General features: G+C 39.9%; 3 protein-coding genes across 14 annotated transcripts in view; 2 read left to right on the top strand and 1 right to left on the bottom strand.

The window, feature by feature from the left end:
* The window catches only part of LOC122447860 (ankyrin repeat domain-containing protein 26-like), a 578,892-nt gene that overhangs the window by 170,349 nt on the left and 393,667 nt on the right, over positions 1-14,876 (top strand). The gene's annotated exons all lie outside the window — the stretch shown is intronic.
* The window catches only part of LOC122447862 (ankyrin repeat domain-containing protein 26-like), a 378,001-nt gene that overhangs the window by 68,601 nt on the left and 294,524 nt on the right, over positions 1-14,876 (bottom strand). The window lies entirely within an intron of this gene.
* LOC122447869 (coiled-coil domain-containing protein 144B-like) lies at positions 2,525-14,554 on the top strand. Its single transcript, XM_043478592.1, has 8 exons — positions 2,525-2,719; positions 4,563-4,661; positions 5,272-5,300; positions 5,395-5,467; positions 7,859-8,107; positions 9,145-9,227; positions 13,750-13,901; positions 14,180-14,554. The coding sequence occupies exons 2-8, from the start codon at positions 4,574-4,576 to the stop codon at positions 14,415-14,417; spliced, it is 912 nt and encodes a 303-aa protein (XP_043334527.1). The 5' UTR covers positions 2,525-2,719; positions 4,563-4,573; the 3' UTR covers positions 14,418-14,554.

The raw sequence follows: 14,876 nt of genomic DNA, 5'->3' as shown, positions 1-14,876 counted from the left end.
GTATCTTTTACAAATAATTAAAGTATATGTTTTTCCTGAATAAGTTTATCTCTTTCTAATTCAAATGTTTGTACCCAAATCCTTTCTTCTGAGTCCCTTGCATGCGTCAAAATAATTTATTATACCCCAAACTGAAGGCATTATCCCTGACGCTTCCCTCATCCCTGACTCTTTATAAGCTATCCCTTCATCCGTCCTCCCCATCCTAGTAGACAGCATCACTGAATTTCAGCCACAGTAGGAAAGATCCTGGACTCCAAACTTCCTTGAAATTACCAGCTCCAGTCACTCAGGAAGTTCAGTATTTTCTGCCTGCTTATCAGTTTTCATATCTTATCACCATAACTCACTGTCTCACCTATAATCTTGAAATATTCTTTTCTCGTTTGGATACCCTGATGTCCTTTTTTATGTTGCTGCCAGAGTAATCTTTCTAAAATATACTTGTTAATCTTTTCATTCCTCCTGGCTGTGCAGTTTGTTTTAGAATGACTGTTACCATTTCCGTTTGGCTGTTTTTAAAGCCAAATTAGCTTTTTAATTGCAGTTTCATGGACACTTTGGGTGATGCACAGTGTCTAGTGTGCTTACTGTCCAGTCTGGAGATTTGCTTATAGGTTTTTGGTTTTTGTTTTTCTCTTTAATGCCCTCCTGTACAATACTGTCATATTTGGTACTTCCTTCAATGTAAGTCTGAATTTGGCTATAAGGAGTTCATGGTCTGTGCCACAGTCAGCTCCCGGTCTTGTTTTTGCTGACTGTATAGAACTTCTCCATCTTTGGCTGCAAAGAATATAGTCAACCTGATTTCGGAATTGACCATCTGGTGATGTCCGTGTGTAGAGTCTTCTCTTGTGTTGTTGGAAGAGGGTGTTTGCTATGACCAGTGTGATCTCTTGGCAGAACTCTATTAGCCTTTGCCCTGCTTCATTCTCTACTCCAAGGCCAAATATCCAAACAGGGAAAGGAGTACATCAAGGCTATGTATTGTCACCCTGCTTATTTCACTTATGTGCAGAGTACATCATGAGAAACGCTGGGCTGGATGAAGCACAAGCTGGAATCAAGATTGCTGGGAGAAATATCAATAACCTCAGATATGCAAATGACACCACGCTTATGGCAGAAATTGAAGAACTAAAGAGCCTCTTGATGAAAGTGAAAGAGGAGAGTGAAAAGGTTGGCTTAAGACTCAACATTCAGAAAACTAAGATCATGGCATCCGGTCCCATCCCTTCATGGGAAATAGATGGGGAAACAGTGGAAACAATGACAGACTGTATTTTCTTGGGCTCCAGAATCACTGCAGATGGTGACTGCAGCCATGGAATTAAAAGACACTTGCTCTTTGGAAGAAAAGTTATGACCAATCTAGGCAGCATATTAAAAAGCAGAGACATTACTTTGCCAACAAAAGTCCATCGAGTCAAAGCTATGATTTTTCCGGTAGTCAAGTATGGATGTGAAAGTTGGACTATAAAGACAGCCGAGTGCCAAAGAATTGACGCTTTTGAACTGTGTTGTCGGAGAAGACTCTTGCGAGTCCCTTGGACTGCAAGGAGATCCAACCAGTCCATCCTAAAGGAAATCAGTCCTGAATATTCATTGGAAGGACTGATGCTGAAGCTGAAATTTTGGCCACCTGATGCAAAGAACTGACTCATTAGAAAAGAGCCTGATGCTGGGAAAGATTGAAAGCAGGAGGAGAAGGGGACGACAGAGGATGAGATGTTCGGATGGCATCACTGACTCAATGGACATTAGTCTGAGTAAACTTTGGGAGTTGGCAATGAGCAGGGAGGCCTGGCGTACTGCCGTCCATGGGGTCACAAAGAGTCGGACATGACTGAGCGACTGAACCGAATTGAACTTGCTACTTCCTCGTGCAGGGCAGTCTTTTCCCTTTCATTTGAATAAAAGCATGGCACCAAATAAAATATTTTTGTGATGATGTAATGCCTTTACTTGTTTAGTAGATCCCCGTCACTTGAAGGAAGAAGATGACACTTGCTTTTTCCTGTGTGAACCTGGTCCTCCAGTTTTGTCTCGATACAGTTCCCAGTAACTGTGATCTCGTTTCCCACATGACTTGTTGACGTTGGTGCACACCGCATCTGTGGGTTCCGGCCGCCCACCTAGAACCCCCCTCCCGTCTGCCTACAATGTATTAGAGAAAGGTTCGATCCCTGGGTCGGGAAGATCCCCTGGAGAAGGAAATGGCAATCCACTCCAGTACTCTTGCCTGGAAAAATCCCATGGCTGGAGGAGCGAGGCGGGCTACAGTCCATGGGGTTACAAAGAGTCGGACATGACTGAGCGACTAAACTTAAGTAGCAGGGCAGAGTACCTTTATGGCAGCCATACCTGAGGTAACATAAAGTAACGATGCCCTGTTTGAAGGTGGCAGCTATGGAAGGAGATAGGAAGGGCTTGATGTCTTCATTGCTGACAGCCACTGCCTGGTGATCCAGCAGTGTATGAAGTCAGCATCCAGGTTCTGTCAATTGGCAGCTGTGAGATCTTGGCAAAACCTGTCTTAACTGGGTTAAATGTAGGCAGTTTTTAAAAGTAGGGTGTTTTCTTAGGAAGACATTAGGAAACCTTCATGGAACTCAATATTCATTTTAGCAGAGTATCTCTGAGAGTGTTCCACAGACGTTTCTGGATCATTTACCTGGAGATCAAAGAGGAAAAAATACATCAAATGGACAAGCAGAAGGTAAGAACTGTATTTTATAGAAAGGTTATTTGACAGAACATTGATTTATAATGGGAATATTCTGACAGGCAAAAAAAAAAAAAACACCTGTCAGATGCGTAGGGAGGAAAAAGATGAGGAGAGGAGGGAAATTGTGTATCTTATCAGGTGTCAGGCACAGATGAAATTGAGAATCCAGTTTAAGGAGCTAAATTATTAGTTCCTGGACTTCTTGGAGGTCCAAATGTTAAGACTGTCCAGTGCAAGGGTGGAGGCTCGATCCCTGGTCAGGGAACTAAGACTCCACATGGCACATGGACAAAAGAAAAAATTATTGGTTCTGTTTCAAGATACTCAACAACCGAAGGAAGGTTGAGAAATAAGAGGAAAGAGGGAATGGAGGATGACAGAGGCAGAGGGAGGAAATGAAGGAAAAAGAAGCAAGGGCCTATGGGGGAGGGGGCCATAAGTAAGATAGGTCTTTAGGAAAAGGGAGTATTTGACGTGGACGGTGAATGTGAAGTGAGCTTCCAGCACCTAAACTTATCAGAGAAGAGCAGCAAAATTTTCCCCCCTTTCTGTTTTCCTCATTGTTATGGAGGATTCAGGATTGAGGTCCCTAGGCATGCAGAGCTGTGCATTATCCTTTGTGGAGGAACATGGGCATAGGTGCTCAGCTGTAAATGTTTGCAAATTGATGTCATGCAAAATGTCGCTGCTTTATAGGATGGTGTCCCATAGGCCAAAAGAAGAGACCTGGAAAGAAGGAGAGAGCGGGGGACATGATAGGGAGATCAAGGCACCTACAGCCTGATCGAGAGTCCACTGCAAAGTTTCCAACTTGTAATACAGTTTCAGTCTGGGGGGATGTGTTAGAGTGAGGAAGTTGAGGCTAAGATTTCAGGAGAACAAATTAAGTTGAAGTCATGTAGAAGCAGACTCTGTATAGACCAGAGTTTCTCAAATTTTAATTAGGCGCCTGGGACCCTGTGTGAAGTGGACATGCTGAGCACGAGGTCTGAGATTCTGCGTTTCTAACAAGCGAGGGTGTAGCCTTGCATTTAGAGAAATCTGGAAGAAGAGAACTGGCTAGTGCAGGACATCACAGGATCAAGGAAAAGCATTATTTTGTTTTTCTTTCTGAGCATGTCTATAGCCAGAGGGAAGCAAAGAGTCGAAGTACAATTATAGGTGTGAGATACCATTGCCAAGCAAAGAAGGAAAAAGAAGTGGTGGGATGATCCATAGAAAGAATGTAAAGGGGGAAAAATTAAGACCACGGATGCAGAGATTACCCTTTATAGAGGAAAGACTCTAGTGAAAGGACAAAGGGAGGAAAGGAAGGCTTTAGGGAGGTGAGTTTGGAGTTGATGAGGACACTTGAGAGAACGCCTTCTAGATGACTTGAGTGTATTTACCCTGAAAAGAGATAAGATCATTATTGCTCCAGCGAATCCTGGAGGTGGGAGCGGGTGCTAGAAGTAGGGTCAACCCCAGCTACTCCAAGTAACTATAGACATCAAAGATGTATGTTGTACTGGTATTTGTTATTCAAATTCGATTAATTTGAATATGGAGGGATTGACTTGTTTTTTTATAAGATAACTGCTTTTTTTGACAGTTGTTTCACAGAAATCCTTTTAAGCATTAGCATGATGTACCCAACCAAACTAAGTTTTGAAACAAAACAGATTGATAGGGTTCATTCCCTAAATGCTAGAATTGCTATTTTCAAGAAATACTACACTGATTTTAAAACATGCAAGATTTTTAACGTCTAATAATTGTGTGGCAATTAAATTTATTATTTTCTTTTTGATCATTGTATTTCAATGTTGAAAATCTTTCGGGCATTATTTCGTAGGTGTGTCTTTCATGCCTTCTTGCGTGAGTGGATTGAGAAACTTTAAGATGGCTGAACTAGGGGAGCCCAGACATGCAGGCATAGCAGTAGCCCACGTGGGTATGGAAAAAAATGAATACTTTTGTGAAACGTTTTTCTACAAGTGTATATTGGAGCTAATCAGGTCATTGCTTTCTCTGATGAGAAATGAATTACATTTTCGGCTGAACTGCCATCCCAACTGTGCACTTCTTAAATGACTGGACAGATTGAAGAACATGTTAAATGCTTGTGTAACGGTGTAACTGTTACTGTTGTATTGGATTCAAGATACACTGTTGCATTTTACCATCAGCTTTCACATGTATCTTCTTGGGGTCATGATTTGCTCCTCTGATTAAGATTAATTTTCTCCTCATCAGTCAGCATGTTCACATTGGTCTGTGTGCTCTTTAATATTTTCTAAAGTCATTGAAAACATGATGTTACTTTTGAAATCTTACTGCATGTTTTGTTAAACCTGTATTCCTATGTTTTTCTTCACTATCTATAATGGATTCATATGTCTGTCTTGCCAGTGTCCTAACATCTCCCTAAAAACAAGACACTGAAACCAAATGTATTCAGTGTCAAGGCGCACGAGGATTCTGCTCGGTACTAACTCTGCATGAATGTACGGCTGGCTTTCATATTTACATGTGATTAACTCTATGTCCCTTTTGCCTTTTAGAGTCTCCTGAGAAATATCCTAATGTGAAGGTAAAAATGTTTATGCTTTTATCTTGATTTATGAACTGTGGATTGTATCATATGCACATTATTTATTAATCAACTTGTTTCCAAACCCATTCAGCCCGCAGTCGGAGTGAAAGATTCTGTTCCTAATAAAACAGTAGGAACGAAAGATCCACAAACATCTAATTCAGGTAAATTTTGCGATACACACTTAACTCTGGCTCCTGCATTGCAGGCAGACGCTTCACCATTGAGCCATCAGGGAAGTCCCGTCTGGAAAGAGGAACACTGAAATATTTCAAATGCTAGCTCTTCATACTCTTAACTTCTTTTTGCAAATTTAATTGAAGAATTGGACATACATAAGGCAAACATAATTGTTGGTTTCCACGTTTTCAAAAAAAAAAGATATTTACAAGCATATGAACAAGAAATGTTTAAAATGTAAGCTTGAACTCAAGATGTTTCTGTATATGTTTCGATACCCCTTAAGTTCTCAGTTTGGAATCTCTATACTCTCCGGAATTCTCAGAGATTAATTATTAGACCCTAAGATTTTTCCAGTGTCCAAAAATTCTTATTTGAACTCTGATCTTTACCTAGAGTAAAGCTTCACTTGCTAACATGTCAGTTGTATTTCAACTTACAATTATTTCAGCTTAGTTTTGTTACACAGATGAATGTAGGCCAATCAGATGTTTTGATTAGCAGACTGTGTGTGTGTATGTTTGTGGTGTCTTTGATTATGAGAAGTAGGGGAAATAATCATACCTTAAATTCGATAGACATAATCTTTCAAAACAGTGATTCTGAAAGTTTTTGGCTATAGGATCCTTTTATACTTCTAAAAATTATTGAGAATTCCGAGGAACTTTGTTTAAGTCTATTGTTGTTCACTGTATTGGAAAATAAAAACGGAAAAACTTAAAATACAAGCACACACCATCATAGTTGCTAATTCCATTAGTCCTTAGTGTTATGATATCACACATCGTGTCTCTGAAGAACGCCACTGTGCCCTCAGAACAGCATGAGAATGGAAGTAACGTTTAGTGTTGTTGTGAAAAGAGTTCTGACTTCTTGGACCCCCTGACCCGATGGGTCTCTGGACTTCAGCAATTCTGAGCAGACACTTGAGAACCACAGTTTTAAACCATTGAAGTGATTCGATGTAAAATGATAAAGGGGCCCTTGTGTTGACACAGGGTTTTACGTTTCACTTTTACATTTCTTGCTTGTTTCTTTGACTTCCCTTAAGAAATGTAGGTCTAACAGTTTTAGCTTTTTGTGGTGTATTCATTCCTGTCTCATGGCCCTCTGTGCTCCTTGGGTCCAGTGTGGTCCTAGACTTAGCTATTTTCACATGGAAACAATTAGTCACACACAAGGCTATCATTTCTTATGTGAGTTTATGATGTTTCTGTTTAGTCGCTAAGTGGTGTTCAACCACTGCGACCTCATGGACTGTAGCCCTCCAGGATCCTCCGTCCAAGAGATTTTCCAGGCAAGAGCCAAGAATACTGGAGTGGGTTGCCATTTCCTTCTCCAGGGTATAATGTTTCTCCAAGGCTTTAAAAATGAGTTCTGAAGACATATGTACATTGAGGAAAGACCATCTCATTGAAATTAAAGTAGTTGTTGATGGTGTGGTGTTCAGTCGCTAAGTCGTGCCTGATTCTTTGTGACCCCATGGACTGCAGCCAGGCCTCTCTGTTCCTCACCATCTCCCGGAGTTCGCCCAAGTTCATGTCCATTGAATCAGCGATGCTGTCCAACCATCTCATCCTCTGCCGCCCCCTTCTCTTCTTGCCCTCCCCTTCTCATCCTGCCCTCAGTCTTTCCCAGCATCAGGTGCTTTTCCAGTGAGCCAGCTGTTCGCATCAGGTGCGCAAAGTATTGAAACTTCAGCTTCAGCATCAGTCCTTCCAATGAATATTCAGGGTTGATCTCCCTTAGGATTGACTGGTTTGATCTCTTTGCTGTCCAGGGGACTCTCAAGAGTCTCTCCAGCACCACAATTTGAAAGCATCAATTCTTCGGCACTCAGTCTTCTTTATGGTCCCACTCTCACATGTGACTACTGAAAAGAACAGACCTTTGACTGTATGGACCTTTGTCAGCAAAGTGATGTCTTTGCTTTATAATACGTTGTCTAGGTTTCTACCATTAATTAAAGTAGTACCATTCATTAAAAGTGTTTTTAAAACCATGGTCTCTAGAAGACACAAAATCATCATGCAAAATTAAACATAAAATAAATTAGAGATAAATTTTGTTAATAAAATATTTGTATGTTGAAGGAAAATAATAAAGTTCTTATGAAATACAGAGTATGTAATAAAGATTGAGTGAATCAAAGTAATACTAGAAAAGTAAAAAGTAGAAGAAATGAGACACACTAGGTAACATCTCTTCATGAATGACAGTGACAGGTAAGAGAGAGGAACCTCTGAAGGAATAGTGAGTTTCAGGGGAAGGAGGAAGTGGGATTGATTCTCTGAAGAAAGACTTTGTACGAGGTAGTCAGAGTTGTTTCTTCCTCAGATCCTGATAAATGGAGACTTTGTTTTCACATTTTTCAGACTGGGATTCGACTAGTTTGAGCCTCAGTAGTGAGACTTGTCAAAGAGCCGGGCATTTGAAAGCTGATGATCGGCGTCCGTTGGTGTCCCAATCAGTGACCCAAAATCAGTCAGCACCCACAGAACTCGGACAGAAGACCGCAACAGATAAAGAAAAGATGAAAAATGCAGCGATGTTTCTGGTAGGGAATTCCATGCCCCATCACCCAGGCCAGTCTCCGCTGCCAGAAAACAGAGAAAGCAAACAAGGTAATGCAGAAGCCCAGGGCACTCAGCCGTGCGCCACCTGGGCACGGCCTTACCATCATTCTGACGGATCCGGATTCGAGTTTGTGGCAAAACCTACCTTGTGCTGACTCCTTTTATGCAACCTACAGCCAAACACTACCTCTTAGCAAGGTGTCTGCGTTCTCCCTCTGACCATAGGATTATAATAAATAACAAAGAGAGTTTGGAGAAGCAAGTTCATTTAGGCTAGTATTTAGCATACATCTGAGAGTGGATAGCAGGATTATATTTAGAACTCTGGGACTCTTTGTGAGACCTAGGTAGACAATTAATTATTGAAAAACATAAAGACTATTCATACTAAGGTGATTTTTAACAGCTTGCCCTCTGCAGTCTAGAAGCCAAGAGGATAGACATGTCAAGAAATAATTTACAGTTTAGATGTATGTCTATCACTAGAGAGGTCTATAAAGATGCACTAGAAAAAAGTACTAAGGTAGCTACAAGGAAAGAGATAGCTGTTTATCTGGGGAAAGATAGCTGTAATCAAGGGCAACTTCACAAAGCAGGTTGAGTCTGAAAAGATGAAAAGTAATTTGTCAGAAGAGCACAGGGAAGCATTTCAGATGAAGGAATTGATGAAAGCATAAAAAGTAAGAGGAATTTGTAAACTAAGAAGAATAATGCAGTTGAAGCTTGGCATGTTGTTAAAAGGTACTGTGATGAAGTAGAGAAGAGAATATACTGTGACTTTATATGTCTGTCCTGTATTTTGAAACCTTGTTTGGTTTCTGAGTGTTTTTTTCGCTGATGCTTGGATGAATTCATGAATGAAGCTTTGAGGTGTTTGTGTGCCTGTATCCTGGTGACATCTGGTGTTTCCCAAATGGTTTGTTGAAGTTTTTGATCATTGGAAGTATTTCTTAAACAAGTAAATATTCATCTGAAGATAAATTTCGACTTAAGCTGTCATTTGGTACAATGTTTTAAATCTGTGTTTTAAATAAAGATTATGTCTTTTATCTAAATATTCTAAGGAATTTTAACTAAACATGCAGATTTGTCAGGAGAACTAGATGTGGAAGTGATGTTAGAGGAAGAACAAGAAAAACTTCATGGAAATGAAAATAACGATTCACAGGCAAGTAAAACTATAAATTTAAATTTCTGGTTTAATTCCATTTTCTGTGCTTTACCAATACAATACAGTGTATAACAGAGTCCATAACAAATAAAATTGCCTTTCAAAATTACCCTTTTAGAATTGATAGATAATAATTTAATAGTTTTTATAGCACTTTAATTATACAACTTAAAATACTGTTAGAATCTATTATAATTTATAGCTCGTCTTTGGAATTGAGGGAAAAAAATTTCCTGACTTGTTTACTTTTGCCATTTTTATAACTTCATTACATGATTAAGAAGGTGATATCAAAGACTGAATCGTAAGATTAAGCAGTTGAAATTCTGAACAATATGACGGCCCCTGACCTAGATATATGTAAAGAGAAATCATTCCCAGTGGCTCAAGGCTTTCCATTGAAAGCGCCAGTCACTGACATCAAGATAAAAGATTCATTCTGCCTGTGATCTCGGCATAATCGACTTAGGGATGAACATTCAGGGAGAGATTGGGGTCATAGAATCAACCCAGTTGCCTATTAAGAGAATCGAACCTTCTAGATTGGACCTTTGTTTTTAGGGTGCAAATAATAACGTTCGAATTTATTTCTCTTCAGGGTGGGAAATCAGTAGATATTACTAAAAATGCTTTATCTACTTTCTTTGGTGGATATTAGAACATAATATAACTGAATGTTGGGGCTTCCTGGGTAGCTCATCTGGTAAAGAATCTGCCTGCAATGCAGGAGACCCCGTTTCAATTCCTGGGTCGAGAAATTTCCCTGGAGAAGGGATAGGGTACCCACTCCAGTGTTGTCGGGCTTCCCTGGCGGCTCAGACAGAAAGAATCCGCCTGCAATGTGGGAGACCTGGGTTCGACCCCTGGGTTGGGAAGGCATGGGTTGAGGAGGGTGTGGCAACCCACTGAAGTCTTCTTGCTTGGAGAATCCCCATGGCCAGAGGAGCCTGGTGGACTACAGTCCTTGGGGTCGCAGAGAGTCAGACACGACCTAGCACACACATAGCTGAATGTAAGCAGGCAATATGTATTGATGTATAGCACTATCATAATATATAATTTACATGAAAATTTAGGAATTGGTTCCTCTTTCTGATTAGTGTTAATTGAGTTTGGCTCCTGGTCATATAAAGTTTGTCTGTTCTCCAGATATTAGTCCTTAAAAAAGAAAACCAAAGCCTTAGCAGACATGCCGTAGGGACTCCCCATATACGGTATTGTGAGGTGAACTATTTTTAAGGGAAGAAGCATTTATAACATTAAAAATCATCTAATTGATTTTTGGTAGATTTAACATGTATGAATTGTTTAATTCAGTCAAGCAGTGACAAAATTGGGTTTGTGAGTTAATGTTTTTCTCCTATTTTCCGGTAAGGCAAGTTATTTTTCACTTCTTAGTTGTGACCTGGTGATTTGTCAGTGGTTACATATAAATTAAGACATTTAACAGTGAAATTTTAATGATTTTCTGACTTTTACTTATCCATACTGGATTAGTTAAGGATTATATTATTTTGCACACATGTACCCTGACAGAAAAGACACCTGAAAATCAAATCAACCCAATTAATCTTCCACTTTTGCAGCTGCAAAAATTGCCTCAAGAGCCAGAAATAAATAAGGAATGTGGTAGACAGGACGGATCTGTATGTTCAAGGCCTCCTTGTGTGGAGAAGTATGAAAAAATGTGGATCAAAGATGGCAAATTAGAATGGAAAGAGAAGTTAGAACCATCACAAATGACTTAAAGCAGAAGTTAGGTGAGATTTGTGAGAAATACAAAATTATCATCTGTCCTAAGGAGGAGCCACTATATGATCACCTTAAAGAAGGAGCAAACAGAAAGGAAATACCTCCTAACACGACAAATAATATAGCTGATTGTGGGGAGAAAGATGCATTTGGAGTATCTGTCTCTCTAGTATTCCAAGTATGTCCTGAACAAAAAGAACCCAGTCTCGAAAATGGTTTTTCGTCGCATGAACTATGGGTCCCCGGGATACACTTGTCAGTCATCTTCAAAGCTTTGTTTCAGTGAAAATAAAATAGACCTTGAAAGTGATAAACTAGATATTGAACATGTGTTTATCAAAAATGAGGAGAGTTTTTATAATGATGCAGAAAACAAAAAAGTAGGGGAGCAGGTAGTTACATTTGAAGTGAAAGAAGCCCAAGAATTTGATATGCAAATATCAGACAATATGAGGCAAAATCCCACAAATCGGAAATTAGACATTGGACAGACACGTCAGTCTAGTCTGTGGCTTGTCTGCTCCGGTAAGATGAAACACATAATTCAAATAAAAAGTCACGGTACTCCTGCTGTCATGAAAAATACTGATGAGAAAAGCAAACCAATACAGGACGGGTTCCAGAAGCTACTGCATGCAGGTAATTGCAGTGCTAGAGACGATGAAAGCGTGGAACCCGAATTTGAAAATGGGAATTCTCCTCCACCGAATAGTCACAGAGCATCCAAAGTGTATCTAAGTGAAGAATGGACAGAAGGATATGCAGAGGTTTAAGAATGAAATAGACATGTTACAAGTCGTGTTGTCAGCTTTGGGAAAAGAGAAAATTCAGCTTCCGAAAGAGGTAGAGGTTCATTTGCTCTTGCTTTGGTTTTTCCCTTTCTGGATGATCTGGTCCATTTTGATTTTCTACTTATGAATAAAGTGGGGTCATCTAAATAGGTACTTGTGTAGAAATAGATTATTTCTGCCTTCCACATAATAGGAATTCAGGAAACTTTTCGTAGCTTTTGTCCTTCAATCAATCAAATTCTGTCTCTGTCAGTCTTGCATATGGACTGGGAAGCTCATTTAGCTCCTTCGCATGTGACCTTCTGAGCCAGAATAAGCACCAAGGAAAGTGTTTAAGGAGTATGATCAACGAGGGTTTTGCAGTTGTTGTTTTTTTTGACTCTGTTGGATTAAATAGAAGTTGTATTTCCACAGAATGGGAAGAAAGCAGAAACTGAGAGAAGGGACATGAACACGTGTTCCCTCTAATCTCTTCATTGTAGTTGAATCTGTGTGATCTTCTCTGCTTTCTGCAGTCCCTGGGCACTTAGATTTCCAACATGGCCACTTCAGGATGTTTTTAAGAACAAATACATGCACTCCCACATACGCTTTAATCACCACTCGCAGATGTCTCTTTTGAGAGAGACCGCTTCACTCTGTTGTTTACTAAAATGTAGTAAGTTTTGACATGTGTGATTTTGTCACATAGGTAGTGTGTGTGTGTGTGAGGGTTGGTCAGTCGTGTCTGACTCCTTGTGACCCCATGGACTGTAGCTGGCCAGGCTGCCCTGTCCACGGATTTCTCCAGGCCGCAATATCATTGGAGTGGATAGCTGTTCCCTTCTCCACGGGATCTTCCCGACCCAGGGATCGAAGCCACGTCTCCTGCATTGAAAGCAGATTCTTTAACATCTGAGCCACCAGGGAAGCCCATAGATAGTATAAAACTCTCAGCAAAAAAACAGAGAAAATAATCCAAGTGTTTATCTCCAAAGGAAAAACTGAGGTTTGAGATGCTGTGAGATTTTTCTTTCTTCAGTAGTAGGTGTTTAAACGTGCTTGCTCTTCTGTGTAAGACAAAAAAAGAGGAAAATGTAGCCATTCTCCTTTAAAGAAAAAGGAGAATGAACCCTACCCCCAATTAACGAATTAAATTACTTTGCCAAAGTCACGCTTTTAACTTACCTGATTCATTTGAGGAATTCATTTGGTAATTTTATCAGATTCAAGATGACAGAATTGTATCATCTCTTTTGGTGCCATAAAATGTTAGGGAATGCCACTTTAGGGGCTTTGAACAACTCATTTAACCTTTTTTGATTTTAAAACTGCTACTGGTAAATAGTGGGGCAAAGATAGTTCTTTCTATACCCTCTAGCTATAAAATTGGATGGTTATTGAATGTGGGATTGGGAAGCATTCCTTATATTCCAGAATTCCACACTAACACCTCCTCAGTTTCATTCTGCTCCTTGTGTTTTGGTAAACTTTGGTTCACATATTTCAGTGAACACCATCAGGTTTTTGCTGTCTCCTGGATCCAAATGAAAAAAGAATGGGAAAAGGCAGTGGGGAAAGAATAGCTTTAGTGCAGAAAGAAGAAAGCGGCTTTTCTGTTTCTGAGGCACTAAGGTGTCGCATCCTCCACACCTGACTGTTCCGTGGAAAACCCAGGTGGTAAAGACTGAAGAGGACACATGTGGTGTGTTTCTGTTTCTCCATCTCTGCCAGTCAGATGGGGAAGACTGGATGGAATAATTGTATCTTATTTAGAAAGCCTTTCTTGAAATTTTGGGAATTTTGTTTCTTTCCCTCAAAGAGAAAGAAGCACATTTTACAAAACTTTCAGTGACTTGTGATAAAATTAATGTAAGCACAAAAGTATCTTTATCACTTCAAATCCGGGCAAATGCTGAGTCAAATAATAAATTGGAAACAAGGATCTTTATAATAAATACATAGCAATTATTCTTAGTGTCAAACTTTCATTAAAGGTTGAAGAAGAAAAGAAGCACAAAAGTAGTGAAGTGGAAGTATCAGACAACGTATGCGATGCTGCTGATGAGAGTCGATTGAGTCAGCAGAGAAAGAGTGGAGGAAATAACAAGCAGGAGTTTCCTGCTATGCAGAATAAAGGTCCTGATGGGTAAGCCTATATCAATACTTAACAGTAGATCATTTGTTATTTTCCGGTAAAATGATTTCTAACTTGAGCTAATGTTTGTGATTTACGAATTTTATATTTTACTAGGGGTATAGTTATTTTGAATACTCTTATCCTTTAGCCTTAATACTAGTTACTTTGTTAACATACCACCATGTTACATATTAGAATATTCTGGATTTGACTGCATACTTGCCTTAACCAGTGTGCTGTATGTTTAAATTTATTTTATGTCACTATTGAACATCCTTTCATTTCAGTGTGAGGACTTCTTTCAGCATTTCTTATGAGGCGAGACTAGTGGTGATGAACTCCCTCAGGTTTGCTTTGTCTGGGAAAGTTTTTGTTTCTCCTTCATTTCTGAAAGACAACTTTTCTGGATCGAGTCCTCTTGGTTGGCAGTTTTCTCCTCCTAGCACTTTGAGTATGTCCATGGATGGAGGCCAAATTGCTGTTGGTGGCAGGAGAACTGATGAGGCACCTGCCTTTCATCCATGATGCTGACGTCACCCCGTCATGTGGGTGGTTTACAAGTAAACTGCCCCACCCCCCGCCCCACTAAATTTGATTTCTTCTTTCATGGTGGATGTGCCACATGTCATTTTAAAAATCATCTAAATTAAGTGTTACTTTTTTCTTTGAGGTTCTTTTTTTTTTTCTTTCTGTAATTTATTTGGCTGCGCTGGTTCTTTGCAGCTGCAGTGCTTGGGCTTCTCATTGTGGTAGCTTCTCTTGATGCTGAGCGTGGGCTCTAGGGTGCTGGCTTCAGAGGTTGTGGAGCACAGGATTCATTGCTCTGCATGAGGCATGTGCTGTCTTCCCTGACCAGGGATCGAACCTGTGCCCCCTGCATGAGCAGGCAGATTCCTAAGCACTGGAGTACCAGGGAAATTCCTAGATTAAACATTACTGTTTTTAAAAGCAAAGAATTATATATAGTGTAAATCTAATCATGAC

This window comes from Cervus canadensis, chromosome 10, assembly GCF_019320065.1.
Source record: "Cervus canadensis isolate Bull #8, Minnesota chromosome 10, ASM1932006v1, whole genome shotgun sequence".
NCBI classification, from domain to species: Eukaryota; Metazoa; Chordata; class Mammalia; order Artiodactyla; family Cervidae; genus Cervus; species Cervus canadensis.
Note: the sequence above shows the minus strand (reverse complement) of the source record. Positions and strands in the feature narration are given on the sequence as shown.